Source organism: Phyllostomus hastatus, unplaced genomic scaffold (assembly GCF_019186645.2).
Source record: "Phyllostomus hastatus isolate PE091 unplaced genomic scaffold, TTU_PhHast_1.1 phas_contig_148, whole genome shotgun sequence".
In the NCBI taxonomy this organism is placed as follows: domain Eukaryota; kingdom Metazoa; phylum Chordata; class Mammalia; order Chiroptera; family Phyllostomidae; genus Phyllostomus; species Phyllostomus hastatus.
In genome coordinates, this window is record NW_025333607.1 from 21551262 (window position 1) to 21575080 (window position 23819).

The 23819-nt window shown below is 52.8% G+C and overlaps 1 protein-coding gene across 3 annotated transcripts in view; it reads right to left on the reverse strand.

The window, feature by feature from the left end:
- DENND1B (DENN domain containing 1B) overlaps window positions 1-23819 on the reverse strand; it is a 153327-nt gene that overhangs the window by 22991 nt on the left and 106517 nt on the right. For all 3 annotated transcript variants that reach the window (XM_045859644.1, XM_045859661.1, XM_045859653.1), the window contains 4 exons: window positions 20873-20998; window positions 16121-16222; window positions 6349-6439; window positions 670-710 (listed from right to left, as the gene is read on the reverse strand). In XM_045859644.1, coding sequence (XP_045715600.1) covers window positions 670-710; window positions 6349-6439; window positions 16121-16222; window positions 20873-20998 — 360 coding nt within the window. The remainder of the gene's footprint in view (window positions 1-669; window positions 711-6348; window positions 6440-16120; window positions 16223-20872; window positions 20999-23819) is intronic.

Consider the following 23819-nt stretch of genomic DNA (forward strand, 5'->3'; position numbering starts at 1 on the left):
ACCCGCGCTGGCCAGACCGCCCCGAGAACAAGGTGTCACTAACAGTGTGGACAGAGAACTCTAGTCTCATGCCCATCAAAGACCCACAGACGTTATTTCCTGTGTCGTGTTTTTAAAGCTTTTACACACTATGGTAGTTTCACACGAAATGTAAACATTCTACTCTATTTTTTTAATCAGCCTAATACGTCCTTTAAAAATCACTTCAGCTCAGTCTGGGCAGACCTGGGCGGTGTGATCAGTAATAAGAGTGTATTTAAACCTTCATTAAAAAATGCAACTGCGTATCAACTGTTTTAATGTTAGGCAATGATGTCCTAATTTGCGCGAGAGAGTTCTGTGTTTAACAAATCATGTTAACACAAAGGTCGCCAGACATGATAAAACTCCCATCAGACGGTTCTGTTCCGCCCAATCCCTTGCTTTGGAATAGCATACGGGGCGGCAGTGAGCTCTCACTTTTCAAGACAAGCCGCTTAGTTCAGGACAAAAGCTTGCCATTTTAGAATTATATTTACGAATACCAACAAACTAGAAGCGGGAAACAAAAATTTCTACACGTGAGAAAACACACAAACATTTAAAACGTTGCCAACGAACAGCATGCTTTTGCTGAACACAGCCCACCGACCGCAGAGTGGGAGGAGAAACTGGGAGAGGCCCCCTTACCTTGACCGTGTGCACCCACTGCTGGTAGGACCTCGGGCTCCCTGGGAAACGCGAAAATAAATGTCAGGAGCTTGTGACTGAGAACAAACCCACGCACCCAAATTTATCAGGAACCAGGATTCACGGGATTTCCGTGAGCAAACTGCATTTTTCCGCAATGTTGTGAAAGAAGGAATGGCCTGCTGTAAGAATAATAAATTGCTCTAATTCTCGGGAACACAGTAATGACCATTTTTAAGCACAGACAGACACTCTTTCTGACTCAAGTGTGAAGCTAACATATTAAAGCATTCTACTGTCTTTCGTTTTTAATATTATCTTCAGAGGGCAAAATATAACCTCTCTGTTGAAAGCCAAAATTCCCATGTCTTTTAAACTGATTTTTCAATGTTCTATGTCTATGTTGTTTTGTAGAAGTTTTGCCTCTTTTACTCAATTAGGCTCATTTCAAAACAATGTATCAAGTGACTAGGGGAAGAAAAAACTAAAAGCGTATTTAGGAATGCCAAAAACCTTGAGGACAAAAATAAAAGAGTTTCTGGGGGTGTTGTATATTAACATGAATTGACAGCAAACTTGATTTCAATGCCGTTACACCGCAATCATCGTTTGAAGATATTCTCTAGCTGGAAGCCCAAATCTGAAAGATATCACCCCAACAAGTGGAGCGAATGCGGCTCTGGCCTGAGAGCATCGTGGGTCCAGGAAAGCTGGGAATGAACAAACCAGTTCTAACAGAGCCAGTGACCGTCTCCCGCTCCAACTATGATAATTTAGTCACTAAGATGACGTCAGAAGGCAAAAAAAGAAAAAGACGAGGCCGCACAAACCATCCAAAGCTGTGCCCTGTGCCCACAGACTCCGTTAGGTGCCATCTGCCGTCTTGGTCGTCTAAGTGCTCACAGAACGAGCTCCTGAGGGCCACGCAGACCCGACCCAGGACACAGAGTCCCTAGAACAGGTCATCTTCTCTCTCTTGAAAGTCTACATTACATCGTTTAAGTTGTACTTTTTGATTAAAATCAGTAGAAGCAGGGTCAGGGTCACCCCAGGAGAGGGGGGCGGCCTTGGAGTGGGTGGATCTGGGAATCCGGTTCACTCTGTCCTGGGGAGCTGTGACTTGAGGACAGGCCCGTCCCCTGGCAGCTACAGTGTTCAGTGTGGCACCTGCCGCATCTGGGACACACCCAGGACACTAGTGATCGTTACCAGTCACTTGCCGAGTGGGGAGCCCGAGGCGCGGAGGGCGTCCCTTACTTGCCCGAGGCCCCAAAGACACGAGTCTAGGTGTTTAAACCCCCGGCCCGGTCCTTCCGCTCTGAGGTGCCACGCCTGCAGGCTGCTGAGTGACCCGGGGCGGCACTGACGTCACAGGGGGCGCCCCTCTGCATCCCCGCACGGCAGCTCGTGACAGGGAGAGCCGGCCGCTCAGAGCCGAGGCCGGAGAGGGGCCGCTAGAGCGAGAAACACCGGTCAGGACCTGGACGGCGCAGTGCGGGGGCGGGGGGGGGGCAGACAGGAGGCCCCTGAGCAAGCGGCCCACGACGCAGGAGCACAGGAGGCACAACTTCAGTCGGCCCCTGCTGTAAAGAGGTTGAAAGGGCACTTGTCTCCTCGAATCCAGGGCGTTCAAGACCGAAGGTTCCCGTCGGCACACAGTTTCCGAGGCAAGCACATCACTCTTTGAAAATGTTTTGTGAGGCTGTTTTTCTCTTAGAAATGAATTTGAATGCCAAAAAAAGAAAAGAGAAGAAAAGAAAGGAAAGGAAAGGAGAAGAGAGGAGAGGAGAGGAGAGGAGAGGAGAGGAGAGAGGGAGAGGAGAGGAGAAGAGAAGAGAAAAGCAGAGAAGAGAAGAAAAGAAAAAAGAAAAGAAAAAACAAATCCCTGAGCCCTTCATTAATGTGACAGGATTACGGGAATGAAACCATCATTGAGAAAATCCTTAATATTGTTCTTGTTCGTCCAACAAGTCGGGTTCTCATCCTTGAGGACGCACCGCGTCTCTCATGTGCACAGAGACTTTCTCTTCAGATGCATTTGTTTCAATCCCAGTAATCTGCAGCCACTCATCCCCCAAATGTAAATTGGTCTCCAGTGTTCTCTGAGGCCAAAACAGTAACAGAAACTGATGATCGCTTGCCACCCCTCCAGTTCCTTCACCACCTCAGCCAGCAAGAAAGGGAGAGCTAGAATTAAGTAAGTAACAGTGTGCACCGGAAAGCCAGTGAGGAAACAAGCGGCGTTCGCGGAGAGCAGGCAGCGCACCGCCACGGAACGCCGCGCGGGAAACGCTTCTCCTTTTTGGAGCTTAGATCGTTGCAAGTGGCTTTCGGACTAGTTGTATTTTAAACTTTTGTTTGTTTGTTTTAACACCTGCTTTCATTTTTTTTCCTTGAGTATATACTTAGTGGCAGATTTGTTGGGTAATGTGGTGATGGTAAGTTTAACTTTTTTTTAAAGATTTTATTTATTTATTTTTAGAGAGGGAAGGGAGGGAGAGAGAGAGAGAGAGAGAGAAACATCAATGTGTGGTTGCTGGGGGTCATGGCCTGCAACCCAGGCATGTGCCCTGACTGGGAATCGAACCTGCGATGCCTGGTTCGCAGCCTGCGCTCAATCCACTGAGCTACGCCAGCCAGGAATTTTTTTAAAAATACAGAAAAAAACGTTCTCACCTACGCACTGCTCCAGCGCTTCGGCACAGACCAACACTGGGGTCGCACCCTGCTCTACGCGACCTTGTCTATGACCTTTCCGCCTCTCCGGCTGCCCTTCCCTTTGCACATTTCCCGCGAGGGTAGGACTCCCCACAAGGGTCCCGTGGACAGAGTCAGGGGGAATGTGGGATCTCTTGAACAGCCCTGACCACAGGGACTCGCGGGGCAGCGAGCACAGATGCGGGACACCCACGTGCAACCGAGGCGCTGTCACCCGCCGTTCCGGCCGAACTGTGAGTTCGGATGCACCGCCTGTGACGGCCCTGCGTGGTGCCTTTTTCCAGGCCCCCGAGAGTCAGGACGCTTCCCCACGGCCACGTTCGTCTGACCGCAACCACGCACGTCAGAAGCAGGTACAGCAGCTCACACGCGGCCACCACAGTGACGGAGACAGGGCACATCGGAGACGCTTCTCTGAAAGCCCCTACTTATTTTCACTTGCAGGGACATCATCTTTTCTTCCGCATTAGCAGATGGTGACTTCTCCTACGCTGACCTTTCTGAGGGCTTTACGTATAAAAGAAAAGTCTCCAACAGATCTCCCAGAGATGCAGGGATGGTACTTTTACCCAGCGGGCGCGGCGAAGGCTTGGGCGCTGCTGTTGCTTGTGGAGTGTTTTCTGATGAGGAAGCTCGCTCACCACAAGAAGGACGTCACGAAAACTGTTAACGCCAGCTCTGAGGCTGGGGACGCCTTAGGCTGGACTCTGCCCCACCGTGCGTGACCTTGAGTGAAGGACTGAGGGGACACCTGGCCCGTATCAATGTCCAGCGAGTGTGAACAGTCATTATCACTGTCACTGTGAGCTCGAGAGAAAGGACCCAGTTGTGGCGAGTGACTGCTGGGCAGGACAGTTCACCGCCATGACCACAGACGTGCATCTTCTGTGTCCCGACGTCGTGCGGGTGACGAAGGGCAGGGCTGACCTCTGGAAACCGTTTCTGGAACTGTGTCTCTATCTTCATTCGTAAGTGCCTCATCAATTTGTGTTAGATCACCTATCTTTCTTATTTCAAATCCCCATAAATTCTGCTTCATTTTCTTCTAAGCGTCATCTATTCACATCTCCGCGAAGACAGCCTGGACTCTGGTAATTAGAAATAGCACGTGCCAGCCAGGTGTAATTTTCCGTGTACTCCCTCGCTGTATCTGCTGGAGTTAACACCTGGCGAGCCGTGTCGGATCAGCACCGGCTCCAGATGAAGGCAACAATTTGGAACCTTTTTCGTTTCCAGAAAGAACAAACAAAGCGGTTGGCGTTAAGTTGCGCGGGCAACGAGGACTCTAAGTCACATGCCAGCTGGTGACCGATATTCTCCGATCCTTTTTGAACAGTAAGACCCAGTGCGAAGACTGTGGTGACTCCTCCAGCTTCCAGAGAAGCCCCCCCCACCCCCACCGCTCTGTCGCAGGGTCATCTGGACCCGCGGGTGGGACGACAGAACGGAGCCGCACAGAAGGATCACAGCACGACCCCATGACTGTCACAGGGTGTCATCTTCAATTCCGCGGACGACACCGGCCCCACGGGTCCTAAAGCTAATGAGACAGCAGTTATGTAAATCCCCCATCGGCGCCTCCAGCCATTTGTCCGAGAGCTGACAACGTTTTGCTTGTCTGCGGTGAAAAGTAAAAAAGCCTTATTCTAACACGAAAGTTCCACTGAAGCTGAGTTTCTACCCGTGAGCAGCAGGGGGTGGACCACTCCACGCTGGGCACCTGCCGAGTCAAGTCAACTGAGTCCTTGCCCGACACTGCATTCCTTCAGTGACGCGCTGTGCCTCCGCCAGGCCAAGGTCAAGGCCACCAGGCCAAGGGCAAGGCCGCCAGGCCAAGGGCAACGCCACCAGGCCAAGGTCAATGTGCTTGGGCCACGGTACCTCTTTCAACAAACAAATGACCTTAATGGCTTTTGTATTTCCATGGTGAAAAATCAATCTTAAGAATAAAATTAAATTCTAGGAAATCTGTAGATGGGTACTATTTGTCTTTTTGTGTTTTATTTCTCAATTCTAGCCCCTGTTTACTCGTACGTGGACTAAAGGATTTCTTGTTCCCAAGGCAAACCCACAGGCAGCAGAACAATGACCGCTGCACCAGGTGGAGACGAATGCGTCGGGGGTCTCTGCGTGTGTGGTTCCCCCCGTTACCGGGAACAATGCTCGTGCGCACAAGCGCTCAGCAAACACCGGCTGAAGGGACAGCCAGGCCAAGGGCTCCACCGGCTGAAGGGACAGCCAGGCCAAGGGCTCAAGCTCGGCGTCGGGTCCCGCGGGTCCCGCGTCACTCGTCGCCTGGACAAGGAGGACGCGGTTCGCTCATTGGCACCCCCAGCAACGCAGCTGCTCAGCCACATCGAAGTGAACGAGCTGGACTAAAAACGGGGGATGGCGCCCACGAAACAACACGCCCCCTCAGACCACTTCCAGGACAGCTCCGCCCAAGGGGTGGGAAGCTGTCCCTTCCTGACGCCGCCGTGGCCCCCGGAGCGGAGAAGTAAGGGCTTCCGCCGAAGCCACTCGCTCGGCAACGCAGAAGCTGAGGTGCGTTCGCAGCGGTCTTGCTGGGTGGAGCCGCCACCCGCTGCTGCCGCGCCCGCCCCCCCCCGCCCCCCCCCCCCGAGCAGCAGCCACCCCGGGGACCTGCGAGCAGGGAGGGCGAGCCGGGAGGAGGGGCCGGGGGACAGCGACTCGGCACTTCGGGGCAACCACCGCGCCCAGGGGTAGTGAGAGCTCGACAAACGAACCACCGCCCACCCACGCGAGGCCACGCTGAGGCCTTGAGTGATGGACACGGGCGAAGTCCACCGACAGCCCTGCTGAGGCGAAAACATGCCTCGAACACACTACAGGTTTAGGAGAAGGTGGTTGCTTACGAAACGGCTCACGTCAGACGCAGGCGCAAAAATCAAGACAGCTGCTCTCTGCAAAACGGAAAATCACACCGGACGCCGGCCTTACCGCCACAGAAGCCGCCGGACGTGATCTCTTCCTCGAAGACGTCGGAGAAGCCCCTTCCGGAGTTCAGCTTTGCCAGCCGGCCGTCGATGAACTGAAACACAAAAGTGTCAGGCAGGTTCATGGGCGTTGATCTCGTAAGATCAAACTGTGACTTAAAAATTTAAATAGGCAGAACCCTGCGGGGGAGGGTAAGATTGCATTTTGAAGATTATCGCGAGGTGATCATTTTGCTGACCAATGGTACATTTCATATCTGTGTGTATCACTTGAGACTTGGAAATGACTCCTCATTTCCTCCATCTGTGGCATCTATATCTGTATCGCCCGGATTGTGAGGACCCTCGTCGTCCTGAGGTCCTCCCTCCGTGAGGAAGGCCAAGGGCAAGTCCCCTTCCGGTCCCCCCTCCGTACATCAGGGGCAGACAGCGACCCAGGAAACGCACAAAAGATGTTTGATGCTGGACTCGAAGATTGGGGGCTGGACGTAAAATGTGCATTTATCCCTAGCTTTTTCACCCCGGAAATGTAAATGCTACCCGAATTAAAACAAAGTGGCTTGACTTAAAAAAAAACTCCTCACACTCTGCCCTAGCTTTCAACGTGAAAGGTTAAATGGTTAGTTGGTTAATTGAGGGGCGCTGGGCGGGCAACCCAGGGCTCCCCAGGCGGCACCGAGACAAAACCCCCTGCAGACCCAAACGAAGGGAAACCGGCGAACAAACCAACACATTCCTGTGCAGGTGCGGTTTAGCTACCTTCTTACTGCCATCAAATAATTTGACCAAACGTGGTGAGACAGGTTTAAATAAAGACGTAGCTTAGGAAGATACAGTCACGGGTTTTGTGTTGTTGTTTTGTTTTGTTTTTTTGTATGAGCCGCTCCCGGAAAAACCAGGCCTCTCTGCGGGCAGGGAGCACAGCTCGTCCACTGCCATGCCCTTGCTGTGCTCGGACGGCAGGCACTGTCCGAGAGAACAATGACCACGGCCGTGGGGTCCGCAGCAGGACAGGCCTGTGTCACGACCCTGCCACCGTCGGCTTCGGGGTCAAGGGCGACCAGCCGGCTGGGAGACGGCGGAGTGGGAGGGAGAGGGTCACAGCTCACGGGGTCGGTGAGCACCACGCGGAAGAGCGAGCAGCGCCCTCCCCGCAGGCACGGGATGGGCGTTAACAACAAAGTCCACGGTCCCCACCGTCGTCGCCGTTTCCCTGGGGACCAAACGCCCAGCGGCCTGAGCGGGTGCCCGGCTGGGCGCCTGCTGCCGGGGTGGTGGGGGAGGGGGTGCCGCCGTGCACACGCCGGCTGACGGGGCTGAGGTTTCCCAGTCGGGCAGTTACAGGGTGTGGAAGGTTCTTCATTTCACTCCGTCTCCGAGAACAGGTAGTAGCTTCTAATGTTGGCATTTTTCTTACACAGAACGAGTGGTTAATTTGTAAGTACAGCAGTTTAAAATGCTTGCGAAATTTGACTTGTGCGCATTTTCAACATAGCTATAAATCACACTAGAGGGATCCGATTTGATGGACTAAGGATCATTTCGGGGGAAAAAAAATAAGGAGAGGCAGGATGATGAATTTAAAGTAATACATTCCTGACGATTGGAACAAGCGAAGACATCCTTTTAAAGGACTTAATTCACTTTCAAAGATTAAGGCTACGGGACTTTTTAAAAGGTTTTCATTTTTGTGTTTACTGGAAATAATCCATCCGTTTTACTCAGAGTGGAACCGTTCGAGTCGAAGAAGAGATAAATCCCGAACTATTTACTGATGGTGCGTTTCGGAGGGTGAGCGGGCGCCCCAGGTTACTCGGCCGGCGAGGGAGGTGCACGCATCAATCACCCGGGGAGCTGCCCCGTGTTATCGCCGACTCTGCGCACGGCCCTGCCAGGGACCACCAGACACACTTATCGGCACGCACACTTAGTGCGAACGTCTGCTTTTAAGGGCGAAGGAGGACTCCGTGCGCGCACACACACATAATACACATACACACACACAAGTATGGACGCTCTGGAGAACTGAGGGGGCGTCAGGGGAGGGCCGCGGAAGGTAGCCGGGCTCCCCACTCCTGTCTGCTTTTGACTCCAGAACAGCTTCCCCACCCCCGCCCCGAGTGGGGCTGGTCCTCGGTCACACACCACTCTGAGAACGCAGCAGAGTGGGTGCCCAGGCTTTCTGGTGCCTCTGGGCCGCACTGGGAGAAGATGGGTTGTCTTGGGCCACGCATCAAACACACTGCGACCCGTAATCCCACACAGAAATCACGCTGTAAGTAAACGTGCGATTTTGTGTTGGGCCGCATTCACAGCCATCCCGGGCCACAGGTGGCCCGTGGACCGTGGGTCAACAAACACCCTGCAGGCATTTCGTAGTAAGCAAAACAGAACAGAACACTTTCGGCTGCTGTTGCGCAGGAATAATTCTGAACTAACAAACTGTTACATGTTGGAAAAGCCACGACTCTGCAGGGTGCCTGGCCCTGCAGAGCCTGACCCGCAGTGACCCGCGCGATCCCCTTGACGCGGCGGCTCTCCCCTGACGGGGGGACGTGCGTGTGTGGGGAGAACGGGAGAACGGGTTTGGCGTGGCGAGGCATGGCGGACAGCGCCGCCAATAACAGCGCAAGTGCCACCGGCATCAGGCTGCAGGGGTCTTCAGAGGGATTCGAGAGGGCTGTAAGGCGGTGGTTCCCACATTAATCTCCGCAGTGTGCTTTGCATTTCCAAAGTGAAAGTTAAAACTTGAAAACAAACCTGCAAGGTGATCTCACCAAAACACAAATTGCTGGACATCTCAAAAATATTCATGGGCATAATTCCATAGTACGGACTCCAAAATGTTATAAAGTATGAATAAATAAAATGGATTTAAATCAGAATATATATAACCCCAAAGGTCAATAACACTGTCCCCTTACATCGCCCCATTACTCGGAGGAACTGGATTTTGTCAGTCTGGTGACCCAGCCTGACAGTGGGGTGACAGGTCACGGGAGAGAGAGTGTCAAACAGCGAAACTGCCCCCTGCTCGATCTGGCTAATACTGATGTCACTCCAGCTTTTCCACAGTGTTTCCAAATGACCATCTTGGTAGGAAACTGAGTCAATTTAAAGACATCACTGGTTGTTTTAAATGCCCCTCAGTCAGCGATACTGTTCGATGACAATGAGTGTTCATCACTTCGGTGTTCACAACACAATGAAGCATAAAACACATACTTTAACCATGCAACAAAGCGTGCAGAATGGACTTGAGGACAGAGCTCTGTACAAGACAATGAAGACTCTGCTCTGGTCCGATCCGCGGATGAACCTGAACCCACGGCCAGAGGGCCGGTAGGGAGGGGGTCTTCTTCCCTCAGAGACAAATCGCGTGCTTCTCGCCATGCTTTACCTCCGCACCAGTCAGCGCATTCTCGGCGTTTAATCCAAAACCCCCCAAGTCACGCTGTTCATCGGGGTCCCAGTGGGTTCCGTGGTCTGGACGCATGTTACACAAATCTTTAATTGCGGCCAACCAATCAAAGCTCTGAGCATGGCAATAGTGAAATATTTGATTCTTTTAAAAAGCTCGAAAGAGGTTGTTCTGCGGACAGAGGGCCAGGGGGCGATTCTTCGCCCAGCTGGGCAAGAGGACCGCCCACCCCTCCGTGCACCGACCTGAGGCCCGGGAGCAGCACACGTGGTAGCACAGGCCACGGCCACTCGCCCTTGCCGCCTGGAGGAAAGGTCACCAGGTTGCAAAAAATTATCTCCTATCAGCCACCCTTTTTGGACACAAAGATAACGAATTTAATAAAATTCACGTCTTAAGAGCTAGAGAAAAATACATTTTAAATGAATCAGAAATCTTTAGCAATTAAAAAAAACCCTAAATACAATAAAAAAACTTACTTTTAAAATACATTCCTTATTTAGGGCTCTTTAAACTTTCTATGCTATATAACGTTTTGGGCTGAAAAAAAAAAGTTGTCTCATTTCAAATATTTCACCTTATAAATGCTCCGTAAACCTTGACAGGTTAGTGAAAACCACATTAACGTGTTACAATAAATTAAGTCGTCAGATGTTTATGGACACCTGCGAAATGCAAGGTGTTCGGTTAGTAGCTATATATAAACACGGCTGTTGTAACAAGTGGGAATAAGCTAGGTCAGGATGGAGCTTAAATCAAGAGAATGAAGTATGTGAAGGAGTAGAGATATATTGTTAGTTTTATTTCATCCCAAAGGTGAGGCAGGCGCAGGACCGTTAAGTACACTAAGTCCCACTCCCATGAGACGATGAACAAACAGAAGGACACTCTGAAGGGCAGAAGCAGCCCATTCAGCGCGATTCCTTATTACAGCTAATAGTTTCAAACAACACGAACGGGACAATAGCACCTTCCAGGGTCTGCTAACAGGCAGACTTTAAACAATTGTCCGCGGAATCGCGTCTGTTGAACGTCATGACCAGGGGACCAAAGAATTAATTAGTTCGATCATTCCATAAATATTTAATTGAATGTTTACTATATGCCAGGCACTTGTCTAGGAGACGAAACACAACAATGAAAGAAACAGACAAAAACCCGAGCCCTCACGATGCTCCACCATCTGGGGTTGGGGGGGGAGGACAATGGCAGGAAACAAGCAAAAACACCGATTATTTAGTGCGTGAGGAGCGGTCGGTGTAGGAAGGTGGCCGGGGACTGAGGGAGGGAGGCGGGGGGCGGGCAGCGTTCACGTTTAAACAGCGAGGGCGGCCAGTGGGGACGTCGTGGTGGGAACATCAGGGTGGGGCGGTCCGGCCCAGACCTGCCAGCAGCGAGGGAGGGAGGGAGCCCCGAGGTTTCTGGGAGAAGGGGGTCAGGAAAGGGGGCCGGCACCAACCACGCAGGACAGCTGGGAGCAGCAGGTGCTCAGGAGGCCCCCCCCACCATGGTGCCCAGCAGGTGCCCAAGGGGGCCCGTCCACCAGGCTGGCCACGCCCCCTCGGATTCACCTGTGGCGGGATCTGCAGTGTGTGCGCCCCGACAGGCAGGAACGACCCTGCTCCTTCCCCAGTCAGTCCATTCGTCTCCTGTCTCCCGTCTGCTTCCTGCCTTCTCCCTCCTTCAAGGAGCCGCCGCCTCCCCCTCCCCATCTCAGCTCGGGGCCTCGCTTCACCGGAAATGAGGAACCCAAGCCAGGAAAAGGCCAGGCCCGCCACTGCTCTAAGTACCTCACTGTCTGTCCCCTCCCTGTCCTTCCCAGAGACTCCGCCTTCCCTCCTAGTGTCTGGGCTGTCCCCAAGACTGAGTCCCCTGGCCTCCTTCCTCCTGCGAGTGTTTTCTGTCCCAGCTGGCGCTTCCCCACGGCCCCCAGACAGGCCCCTGCTCCTGACCCACCTGCTGCTCCAGCTGGCCCCACCTCCACGCTCCCCTTTCCGTAAAGCTGTCCCCACGGCAGGGTCCAGGGCTGGACGCCAAGTCCTTGTCGTGACGAACTGTCACGAGCACGGGGCAGTGTGCGTCCCCGGCTCTGCGGTGACCTTTTTCCACCTGGCCTCGGAGACAGGTCACTGTCCGGCGTCCTCTCCCACTCACCTGGCCACGCGTCTTTCCCAGCTCCCTTTGCGGCTGCCCTCGGCCACTCCCCAGCCCCTGGACCAACTGTTCCTTGCATCTGGACGCACGCCCCTGGTCGTCTCCCTTGCTCCCCAGCCGGGCGGCTTCCAACGCCCTCTACATGCGCATGACCCCCGAGCACGTGTCTCCTCCAGTCTGCGTCCGCCCGGCCTCACCCATCCAGCTGCCGACCCCAGACGCTGCCGGGGCGCCCCGCAGACGTCTCAAGCTCGCGTGCCCAGCACCGAGCTCTGCGTCTCCCCGCCCCCCGTCTCCCGCCCCCCGGTTGGGGGTGAGCACCCTCTGGCCCCTGCGCCTCGCACACCTCAGCCCGCATGTCTCAGGTCATACAGTGACCCTGGCACCGGAACGGACCCCTAATCCGGCCAGCTCACGCCGTACCTTCCACCGACCCGCCCGAGCGGCCGTCTCTTCTCAGCGGTCACCCTCCGAGTCCTCCTCGTCTCTGCTGTCCTCTCGGCCACCCCACAGGACGGTGGCCCGGGCCACCCCTCCCTGAAATCTAAGCTGCCTTTCCAGTTCCTGCCTCCCCCCCCCCGGGGGGGTCCCCACTCCTGTTCTACTTACTTTCCCACACGACTCAGCTCTGAACACGCTACACACCTTATTTCATCGACTCTCTGTCCCCTCCCGCCACAAGGAAAGGCTCACAGAAGCAGACGCCCTTTCCTGCTTGGCTGTCCGGAGTCCGCCAGCACCAGGCACACGGCCCAGGGTGCGGCGGGCACTCACACTCGACGGATGGATGCATGAGGGACGGGATAAAGAGTACTGAGACGAGACGCGAGTTTCTGAAACTTGAGTGCGTGTGCGCTTATGATATTTCACTAATAACGTAGGTTCCTGGGTTTGATCCCAGACCCCTGAATGGGAACTTCGGAAGGGAAGCCTGAAGAACATGCATCTTTCATGGATTTCCTCCATGAAAGATGGAGGTGCGGGCATCTGGTGCGGGCGCTCTGAGACCGCACTTAGAAAAACACAGCTGAGGGCGCTGCTTGAAATGGGTCAACAAGGCAGCTTGCAAACGTGCATCCTTGTGCAGACTCTCTCTCTCTCTCTGTGTTCATTCCTCCTGCTGCCAGCGCGTCTCCACAGCCCCCTGGCCCACATTCCCCTTCCCCTCCCTTTTCTTGTCGTGAAATGTGCCCGGTGCGGCGGCCCCTCACGGCCATCGTGGGCAGGAGGCTCCCAGCACTCTGGACCTGCTGCGTCATCCGTACGACTCATGCGTGTGTGGAGCTTGGCTGGAAATTACGTGCCATAAATAGCCAACTATGTGTTTCTTCTCTAAAAATAGTGACAGGAAAATGTCGAAAATTTATAAGAATGTATTGTTTACGTGAAAAGCTTTCTGAAACCTTCCAAAATCCCCAGCGGCCATGAGAGGGAAATGCCTGGCTTCTGACCCGCTGCTCTCGTCCGCCGTCCCACTGGGCCGGGGAAGTGGGTCACGGCAGAGCACGGAGGGCCCGGCGCTCGCTCCACACCATGCACCACAACGTGGCTCCAGGTTTCAGGCGACAGACCCCGCTCCGTCGGAGACCCCGCGCCCCTGCACTCCTTCAGGTTCTGGGTGTTCGCCCCGTGGGTTCCACTGTGCTCGGTTTCACAAGCCCGTCATCGACCCAAATTGTCAAAGCATGTTCACGCCCGTGCCTGCTAGTGGGGAGCCACTCGGCGGCTTTTACCGCAGTGCTCTGCCCCGCAACGTGAAGTGCCTGTGACATGTCGGTTACTCGGATACAAGACACTTGAAAAGCGATCCGGGTCTTTACAGAGCCTACACCTCGAGAAGGGTGTAGGTTGTCGATACAGGGTGAATCCAAACTGCTAAACTTTAAATAGTTTCAGATTTATAGAAAGGTTGCAAATACAGAAGAAAGTTCCCACTAAACTTCACCCAGTGTCGCCCCCCCCCCCACCATGCTGACATTTGGCACGGCCACCGTACAGGACTCAAGGCAGGGAATCGGCACAGGGACAATCCCGTGACGTCACCTGCAGACCCCGTGCAGGTCACAGGTAAGAGCCCTAAAGAGAACGGCTTAAACCCCCGTAAAGTGAAGGAGGGATGGGGCTGTCAGAGCTGCGGAGCTACTTAAGGAGCTGCCTCTGGGACCCCTTCCAAGTGCATTATCTGCAGAGGAGTTCAGCCAGCGGGGCCCGCTCCCCTCCGTCTCGGTCTGTTTACTCCACGGTATCGCGGAATGCGAGCGCGGGGAGCTCCTGCCGGCTGCGTGGCCTCTGGGGCTGACCCAGGTGACGGAGGCAGAGCCGGAGGCTCGAGGAGGCTCGGAAGCCGCCCGCCACACAGCCCACGGCCGGCTGCTGGCCCTCCGGCAGCGTTTCAACATGCGCTTTTCATGCAGTGCTTGAATGACTGAAACCGTAATGACTTACATAGTTAATACCTTCACGAAAATAAGACAGACTGCCAGAACGTTCCCGTCGTTAGAGGGCCCGCCCTGTGTGCCCCACGCTCCCCACGGGAGAGACCACGGTCCCCCCAGCTTCCCCTGTGTGCCTCTTCCTTCACCCTTTCATCACGTGGATGTCTCCCTAAATGACCCCTTATTTCACTGTTCCTGCTGTTGAGCGTGGCCTGAAAGGACTCATCACATCACCTCTCCGAGGACTAGCTCCTTCCCTTCCTTCATTCCCGTGGTGTTGCGGCAGCTCACTCTTTTCCCTGCCGTGAACTGTTCTACTGCACGGATACAAAAGTGTACTTACTTCAACAAAAGTACATTTATTTCCATTCCGACGAACAGCCAAGATCGCTACCGGCGCGCTGCCATCATGCACAATTTCCGCGAATGATTTCAGGGTGCGTAACCTCGAGGGGAATCGCCAGGCCACAAGACATGTGCACATTTAAGTGGTGGCGCCCAAGTGTCCTCTGGTGTGCATTCTGTCTGGTTTGTTAAGGTATACTGTTCTTTAGACTCCGCATATAAGTGAAATCATGAGGTATTTGTCTTCTCTGACTGACTTATTTCACTTCGCACAATATCCTCTAGATCCATGCATGCCATTGCAAATGGTAAGATTTCCTTCTTTTTCATGGCTGAGTACTAATATTGTGTCATTCATATATATATATGAATAATATATATATATATTTCACCATATATAGTGATGGGCAGCTGGGTTGCTGCCAGATCTTGCCTATTGTAAATAATGCTGCAATAAACATGGGGGTGCATATGTTCTTTCAAATTAAAATTCCGGGTTTCTTCAAACATACACCCAGAGGTGGAATCGCCGGGTCACAGGGCAGACGCACTGCTCACGTCCGGAGGAACCCCCCACACCGCCACTCCACCACAAGCGGCCGCACCAGCCCGCATGCCCGGCCACAGCACATGAGGGCCCCCTTCACGCCTGCGTCACGGCCCCGGGCGGAGCTGGTGACCCACCGCGGCTCTTCAGTGGATGTTGAATGCACGCAGCTAAGCTGACACTTAAAATTCTCACATGGGACGGAAGAAAAGCAAGAGTTAAGGACCTAACTTGTGTAGACGGAAGCTAAGACCGTGGCCACACCCTGGGGTGGAAGACCAGGGGCGGCACCTTCCCCGAGTTCCGGCGTCCACCTCCTGCTGGAGGTGGTGACCTTTTCCGAGCCAAAAATCGAGACACCGTAAGCTTACTGATTTTTTTTCTCTGAATTTCTATGTATGGCTATAAAAATTCCTGCAAAGCTTTAAAAAGTTGCACATTCATGGCTGACTTTACAAAGTGGGGTACACTGGGACTGTCCTGTAAAAAACATCGTCTGTTCACCATCTGCATCTGCCGCACTGCAGCGGCCCCCCCACGCCCCCCACCCCCGCCCCGTCGACGGCGCCTCACCGAAAACAGTCACGTTGCTGTTTTGACTGCCCGTGATCCTCCCTCTCGGGGAGACCACCAGCTTAGCACTTCCCACGAGGAATTTTTTAATAGCAATGTTATTATTACCCAATATTTTTGGAGTTCCATGCCATGATAACTCTAGAGTTACAAAAGAAAGAACAGAACTCCGGAAACTCTATCCAAGACATTCCTCGGGGTTTAGAGGTGACGCAGAAGCGACACAAATGCCCGAGACGCCTCTGTCCCTTCCTCACTGCCCTCGCCCCCAGCAGGGCCGCCCGCCGGAGGCCGCTCTCACCTGCTTGAACAGCTGGAGGTTGACCGCGGTCTCCAGGAACTGCTTCATGGGCCCCGAGCGGTGCTTCACGAAGCTGTCCTCGCAGAAAGTCACGGGCTCGCCCTGGGGGGAAACAGAGGATGCCGGGTGTCAGCGCAAACTCGGGACGAGCCAGTGTCCGTGAAGAGGCGCGGGGAGGGCCATGGACACGGTGCGGACACAGCACCAAGCGCAAGGGCGTCGGGCGGGCGGGAGTCAGGCAGACCCTCCCGCAGCACGGCCGGGTTCCGGCCGGTAGAGAGACCCCCGCCCGGCGAGCCTGCACCGTAGCTTCCCAACCGAAGGTCCCCTGGGCTCTGGAAACCGCTCGGTTCCACGCCCTCAATGTGAAAACCAATCTTCTCCAGAGATTTAACATCATCAGTCTGAATTGTGCGTATTCACAATCACACGCATCCCGCAATTCAAAGTAACCTCAGGTTTACGACTGTGCTTTTCCTTTAGGGGAGCAGAGAAGGGTGTTTTGTTTTAGTTGCGTTGAAGGGACTTCCTAACCGAGTTTTCTACTTCTGACACGTCATGTTTCACGGAGAAGCTAATACAGAGACCCCTGACTATAAGTCAGCTGTGTTCTAAGTCCCTTACCTATATCCTCTAACTGCCCCCCCAAATACTATTACCTCATTTCTTTACACTTGAGAAAACTAGCGCACTGAAGTCACACACAACCACAGTCCCCGAGGGAGGGTCTGACCCGAACCCAGACAGGCGGGTGCTGGGCGGGGCCTGCACTTTCATCTCCACACCTCACCCAGCACATCGGTCTGAGCTCGCATTTCTGAAGTCTTCAAAAGTAGCCACCTTGCAGCCCTGGCTGGTGTAGCTCAGTGGATTGAGCGCGGGCTGCAAACCACACCATCGCAGGTTCGATTCCCAGTCAGGGCACATGCCTGGGTTGCAGGCCACGTCCCCAGTGGCGACCACGTGAGAGGCAACCACACACTGATGTTTCCCTCCCTCTCTTTCTCCCTCCCTTCCTCTCTCTAAAAATAATAAAAAATCTTTAAAAAAAAAGTAGCCACCTCACTACTGGCTAAGATCCCCCCCAAAGAGCAAAATATCCATTCTTTTAACTAAATCGCTTGCCAACGGCGTTAAGGATTTGTGTTTGTCTCTGTGGTCAGTTGCCGGCACAGCCGATCGGTCGGCCGTGACCCTGTGTCTCGGGAAGAGGGTAAAAGAGGCGCCACCGTGAGAAAGGTGCCACTTTCCCGCTGCGGTCCCTCGCTCCCCCGTTCTAGGTGGTTCATCCATAAGGTGAGTTGCTCTTCGGCAGCAGGTAGGTAGGCCACCTGTTTAGTCTCTGCATTTAGAAACAGTATTTGCATCTCCTACGGCTTTCCCCGACCACCTGGCCCCTCTCGAGGCTGGGGGAGAGGAAGGAGGGGCCCCAGGGGTGCAGAGCCCAGAAGACGGGACCACTCCCAGCAATATGCTCCACCCACCATGACTGGTTTCCCGGGTTCACCCGCGCACTGGCTGGGAGGGGCCCGCACCCTGCGCTCCTCTGAGAACACTCTGAGGCTCTGTCTCACGAGTTGTCTCCCGCAAGTAAGTGTGCACTGAACGCCTCCCACGCACCTTCACTCTGGAGAAACGTACGTCCAGGAACTCGGTCTCCGGGCGTGAGTGACATCACGGCGGACGCCAGAGAGAGCAGGTGCATCCCACCCGGGCCGGGGGCCAGAGCGGGAGGGGGGGACCAGGACCCAGTGCACGTCCCAGCCCCGGCTAGCTGGGGACCCTAGAGAGGTTATCTAAACCCTATAAACACCACTTTCCTCATGTTTTAAATGGAAAAGGTCATGTTTTAAAGGCTTGTAGAGATGAAGCGAAAGAGTTTATCTAACGGGCCTATCCATGCCTGGAGCCCACTGGGTACCCAGTGGTCAGTTATTGTCTTAATAGGAATTAATTAATGATGAGCATCTGTAAAGATGATAAGAAATATGATGAATGATATACTAAAAGGGAGAAGAGGTGAATTAAAGAAAACACGGGCAAAGCCCTGGCTGGTGTGGCTCAGTGGATGGAGCTCGGGCTGCGAACCAAAGTGTCGCAGGTTCGATTCCCAGCCAGGGTACATGCCTGGGTTGCAGGCCATGACCCCCAGCAACCGCACATTGAAGTTTCTCTCTCTCTCTCTTTCTCCCTCCCTTCCCTCTCTAAAAATAAAATAAATAAAATCTTTAAAAAATTAAAAATAAATAAATAAAATCTTTAAAAAAACAAGCCTTTAAAAAAAAAAGAAAAGAAAACACTCGCGATCAGTCCGTAGACAGAAGGGGTCGTCTGCGCCCCAGCGTCGGGGGCGGGGGGAAGGGCGGCCATGGAAGGCCAGGAAGACGGCGGAAGCGCTGCTGGGGGCGGAGAAAGAGCCGGCCGGTGAGGGGCCGGGCGTCTGAGCAGCTCGGGCCTGGGAGCCTGGGGCAGGACCCTCTGAACTGAGGTCCACGTTTAGGAAAACAGCCAAGGGGGTCACAGGTGGCCTGTCCCCTGGGAGGCCCCCCGAGGCCCGGGAGGGGTGGGTCCCAGACCTCTCGCCAAGGCTGCCGACACCCCAAAGGGAAACCGAGGTTTTTCTGTGTGTGCGAACGGCCACGAAACTCTGAAAAACAGTACCTAGTTAAAGAAGTCATAGCCGGTTAATGCTGATTAGCAATTTTTTTTCTTTTCCAATTGTACGCTCATCGCTGGAGGACGCTACTGAGATACATGTACACAAAGGCACAAGACCCTTAAACAACTGTAACTTCTAAGCTTGGGTCTTCTTTCCCATCAGTCACAAACGTATGCCAGAGACATGGGCCTATTGCATAAAAGTCCATAAGGAGTTTTATAACACAAAGTACATGTATTTTTAATAAATTAGAATGCAGGGTCATTTGTAAAGGTGACGGCTGAAACAGCAAATGATATTTTGTGCACAACAAAGAAATAAATAATTTCCCTTAACAACTATTGCTTTTGATAAGAAGTAGAGAAAAAAAGAAACAGTGTAAACACACTCGGTATACTTTCAAAATGCAGCTCCTGTTCGAAGGCTGAGGCAGCAGCAAGTGTGCGGAATGAACACGCCGTCCCCAACTCCCAGAAGGAGCCGGCAGCGAGAGGAAGAAGACATCACACAGAAACAGGAAAGTGAGGATACATGAACAGATACACTCAGAGTAAGATGTGCTCAGTACACAGAAAGGCATCCTACGATGAAATTACACATTTTCCCACAGACACCGGGAAGATGGGCTTCCAAGATGTTTTAAAAAACAGTCCAAGTCATTGAAATCCTGTCCTCAATTAAGGAAGGAAAAGGAAACGTGAGATTGTAACCATTCCGAAGTACTTAAATGTGGCGTGATTCAAGCAAAGCGATCCTTTTGACTTTTCCTCCTGTATTGTGAACCTGAAGTCAATCTCTCTTTTTAAAGCCTTGACGACTCAAATTAGTCCCTGTGTCTTGGAAGCTCACGTTTGTCTCGCCGAAGTTCAACCACCTGACCGTGAACATGTGCTGGCGGAGACAGATGGCTGCGTCCCAGCCTTTTCGAGAACAGGACCGTCTAACCATGTGGTGTTTGAAGACCCCCTGTGTGAGATGCGTGCCCTACGTGCAGTGCTGGGAGCCCTACAATGCTCTAAAAAATACACACGTATTCCAGAGACAGTCAGCCTGCCAGTTAGACAGGGATGCTGACGCCGCATCTGCCTGTGCACTCGGGGACCCCTTCCAACAGCCCAGCGACGCCTCAGAGGCGCGAGCATCGCCGCTGGGTGGGAGCTACTGCGTCCGTGGTCAGTGCAGCAAAAGGATAAGCCGTTCACATTTGTGTGGGGCATCACAGCTGATGGCGGGGTTTCCACGCCAGCCCCGGGAGGTCGACAGGTGTGAAAACTGGTGTTTTATAAGTAGGAAGGCGGAGGTCCGGAGAGACGGGGGAATTGGGGGGTGGGGGTGTGCAGGGCGGTATCGGTGCAATTCTTCCCCCCACGGACTGCAGGTCTCATTACCGAGTCCGTGTTCTCCACCCACTGCGGCTTACTCCTCTGGGCACAAAAGGGCACTGAACTGATCCCCACGAAATCAGACTAACGCACTTTACCCATCATTCAGAGAGAGACACAAACATATTTTGATTTCTACCTTTTGGGACAATCTCAAATCTTGGCGACAATTCTCCACAGTAACCGTGTCAGGATATTAAAATGAAAAAGAAATGGTGAAATGAGCAAGGAATATACGCTATATGGATGAGCCTGTTACAAATGACGGAGACAATACATCCCCAAATACTGCAGAATTTTCAAGATCCAATATTTTTAAACTTTCATTTTGGACTTACTTCTACACTCTTTAATGTAATACACCCCATTGTCTGGTTAATTCCCGAATGACGTTAACAAGATTGGGTGGTTTTTTAGAAATGCGTTGATACCATTCGTGGGTTAAGAGGCAAGTCTTCCAGTTTTAGAAAGATAAATAGGGTGACATGCACGAGAATGTGGGCCATGTCAACTCGAGGTTCCTACAGGGACAAAGCCCAGAAAGTGGAGAAACTGCAGATGGAACGTGAAGTTTTTGTTTTACGAAAGCACACTATTTCTGGATCTTAAAAGACCTTTAGGATACCCTGTTCCAGTGTGACATTACAACGATGGACTTGCCCGCCCCGTTCCAGAGAACCATCAAAACGCAGACGCAAACAGCGGGCTTACGGGTTTGTATCTCAGCGCGTCCCGGTAGGACCCGAACAGAGCAGCCTGTGCCCGGAGGAAGGCCCGGGCCACACCGTCCCCTGTCGCCGTGGACTGCTTCTTCAGCTTGTGTTTGAGGGCCGAGACCTGCAGGGCGGAGAGCAACGGTTAAATTAACGCCTCAGAAATGGGCCCGGCAAGGCACCAACCCGGTGGGCAGGCAGGCAAGCCGCCGGGGCTGTGGGTCCGCCCCGAACCCAGCCTCCTCCCGAGAGAGAGCTGCGTCTGTTCACCCACAGGAGCACCTGCTGGCCCGCTAATTGGACCGAAGGCAGGAACCCGGGAAACCTGCTAATGCAAATCGCTTTATGCTCTCTTTTTCTCCCAAGGCCTCTTGACATAAATAAGCTTTAATTATTTTACAGTAAACTGCTTGTGAGCCGCTTTTCGGCAGATTTTTTTTTTTTTTAGCAATTATGACCTGTATCTACTTGTTCTGAGATGAAACCGGGTGGGGGTGGCTCTAGTTCATTTCTGCGCTGCGAGGCTATTTGTTACAGATCCTCTAGGGCCACTTTACTATTTCACTTTATTTTTGGAAGCCTCGTTTGCATATGCAATTTTCCAGGCACTTGCTGAATAGTTCGGACCATTATTAGATAAAAGGAGGGCAATGAGGAAAAGTTATCGAGAACCTACGGTGAGGAGAGAATTGTGTTATGCAAATGTTACGCACTGTCTCATTTGCTCTTCAGGGTCCTCTAGGAAAAGCATGCGTGCTCCCCACTACGAATGAAGAAACAGGACCTAAACGATGTGAATCAGTGAGCCCCCGCTGGAGAGCTAGTGAGTGACAAACTCGGGCTGTGAACCCAGTGCCGTCAAGTTTGAGCTCATGGGCGGTTTGAGTTCAACGGCACTGCCTTGTGAACCAGTAATCAGATTAAAGTAGTAACGGGTTTAAATGATGCCAATTTCTATTATCTGGGAATTGGCACAATGGGACCTTTAAAGATGTTATTTATTTCCAGAGAGGGGGAGGAGAGAAAAAGAGGGAGAGACTCATCAATGTGTGAGAGAAACGTCGATTGGTTGCCTCTGGCACGTGCCCCGACCGGGGACCAGGCCCACAACCCACGCATGGGCCCGGACCAGGAACTGAACCAGCGACCTTTCACTCTGTGGGACGATGCCCCACCCCCTGAACCCCACCAGTCCGGGCCCTGAACTGGCATCATTTTAAAAGGCCCCTAGGGTTGATATAATTTTTCCTACATTTCCGTCCTTCCATTTCAAGTTCTGTGGATGCTGAGAAAGGCACATTACTTAAGAACAGCCCTTACTCAGATGAACGTGTCAGCATGATCACACCACGGGCAAATTACTCCTTTTTTCGGGGGGAGACGACTTCATGTGCGTACGGCACGTGACGAGACAAATTCTGGTGGGACCGCTCCCTTCTCGGAGCGGGCTCGCATCCTTACAAAACTACCAGCTAGCAAAACACTGTCACCTTCCCTTTACATATGCACATATGAGTACCTGCAAGGAAGGAAAGTTTTTCCTTCCTTTATGCCAGTGGTCCTAACTACGCTTGTTGATGATGATGCTAATTGAGGTGTCAACCTAATTAACAACTACGCTTTGAATAATGCTAATGAAGAGTGAAGTGAGGGGTGGGCATCAGAGGAAAGGCCAGCTCTACAGGTGACAAGCCTTTCGCAGGGGTGACATTTCCAGTGTGGAGTCACAGTTTCTCTGATCCGATCAAAGGAAGAGACCCCCATTGGGTCCAATTATAACCATGGTTTTGAGAAAACGGCTGCGTCGCCGCGGTCATCAGCGATGCAGAGAGGGCTCGCAGTGGCGGCCTCCCCGAAAGGCTGCGATCTTTTCCGTCTATACCCAGGCTCCACGGGTTCAGATACAAGTTTAGAGCTTGATCCGCTTAGCCCACAAAGGTGCATAAACCAGCACCCGTTTCACAGGCACTTCTGACTCTTCAAATCTAACCTCAGAAGACGCACATTTTCAGGTAGCCCGCACGGCCAGACGACAAACACAGCTGAAGAAGAGTGCAAACTCCAGCCCTCGGATTCCGCGCCCTTTATTCTGAGGTTCATAATGATGTTATTTTTCTGAGTCTCAAACGCCTTTTAAGAAAAGCCAATGGGAATGAACATAATACACGTGTGTGTTTAATCACTGCCTCCAAAAAAGGCTTGTAATGGAAGTCTTTCCAAGTGTTCGTGATTGGGTTATTTTACTTTTTTATCCTCCCCTGAGGGCATTTCTTTTCTTTTCTTTTTTTAAGAAAGAGAGAGAGAAAGAGAGAAACATAGATTGGTTGCCTTCGAACACATCCCAACCGGGGATTGAACCCACAACCTTTTGCTGTACAGAAGGACGCTGCAACTAACTGAGCCGCCCAGGCCAGGGCTGACTGGGTCATGCTAAAATTTTACTTTAGAAAATTAAAAAAAAAAAAAAGACACTTAAAACTGCCACGCCTTATATCTTTGCTAAAGAAAATTCCTGGAAGAGGGTTTTCTCTGTGAACCATGGAACTAACAGTTTGGTTCTGCACGAATGAAGGTTCGGAGGACAGTCATCATGCACGTGGTCACAGAGAGAGCTGGCAACTCGAAGCTCTCCGGAGCGGGCAGCCCCCCGCCCCCGATGGCTGGACCGCCGACCCAGGGTGTTAACCACACTGCCGCCGGCCCTTCCCGCCACTGAGTGCCTTGCCGAGTCCACTGCTGCAGAAAACCGGAGAGACGGGGAAAACTGGCTCTAGAGCCCCGCGGCCAGTACGGTGGCCGCGGAACCCCCGAGCCCTTGCAGTGTGACCGGCCCGACCTGGGTCCGCTGTGAGCGCACACTCGGCATGCAACTTTCCATACTCGGCACGGGAAAGGTGAAAAAGTCTCATTCGTCATGCTCACTTTGATGACATGACGAACCAGTA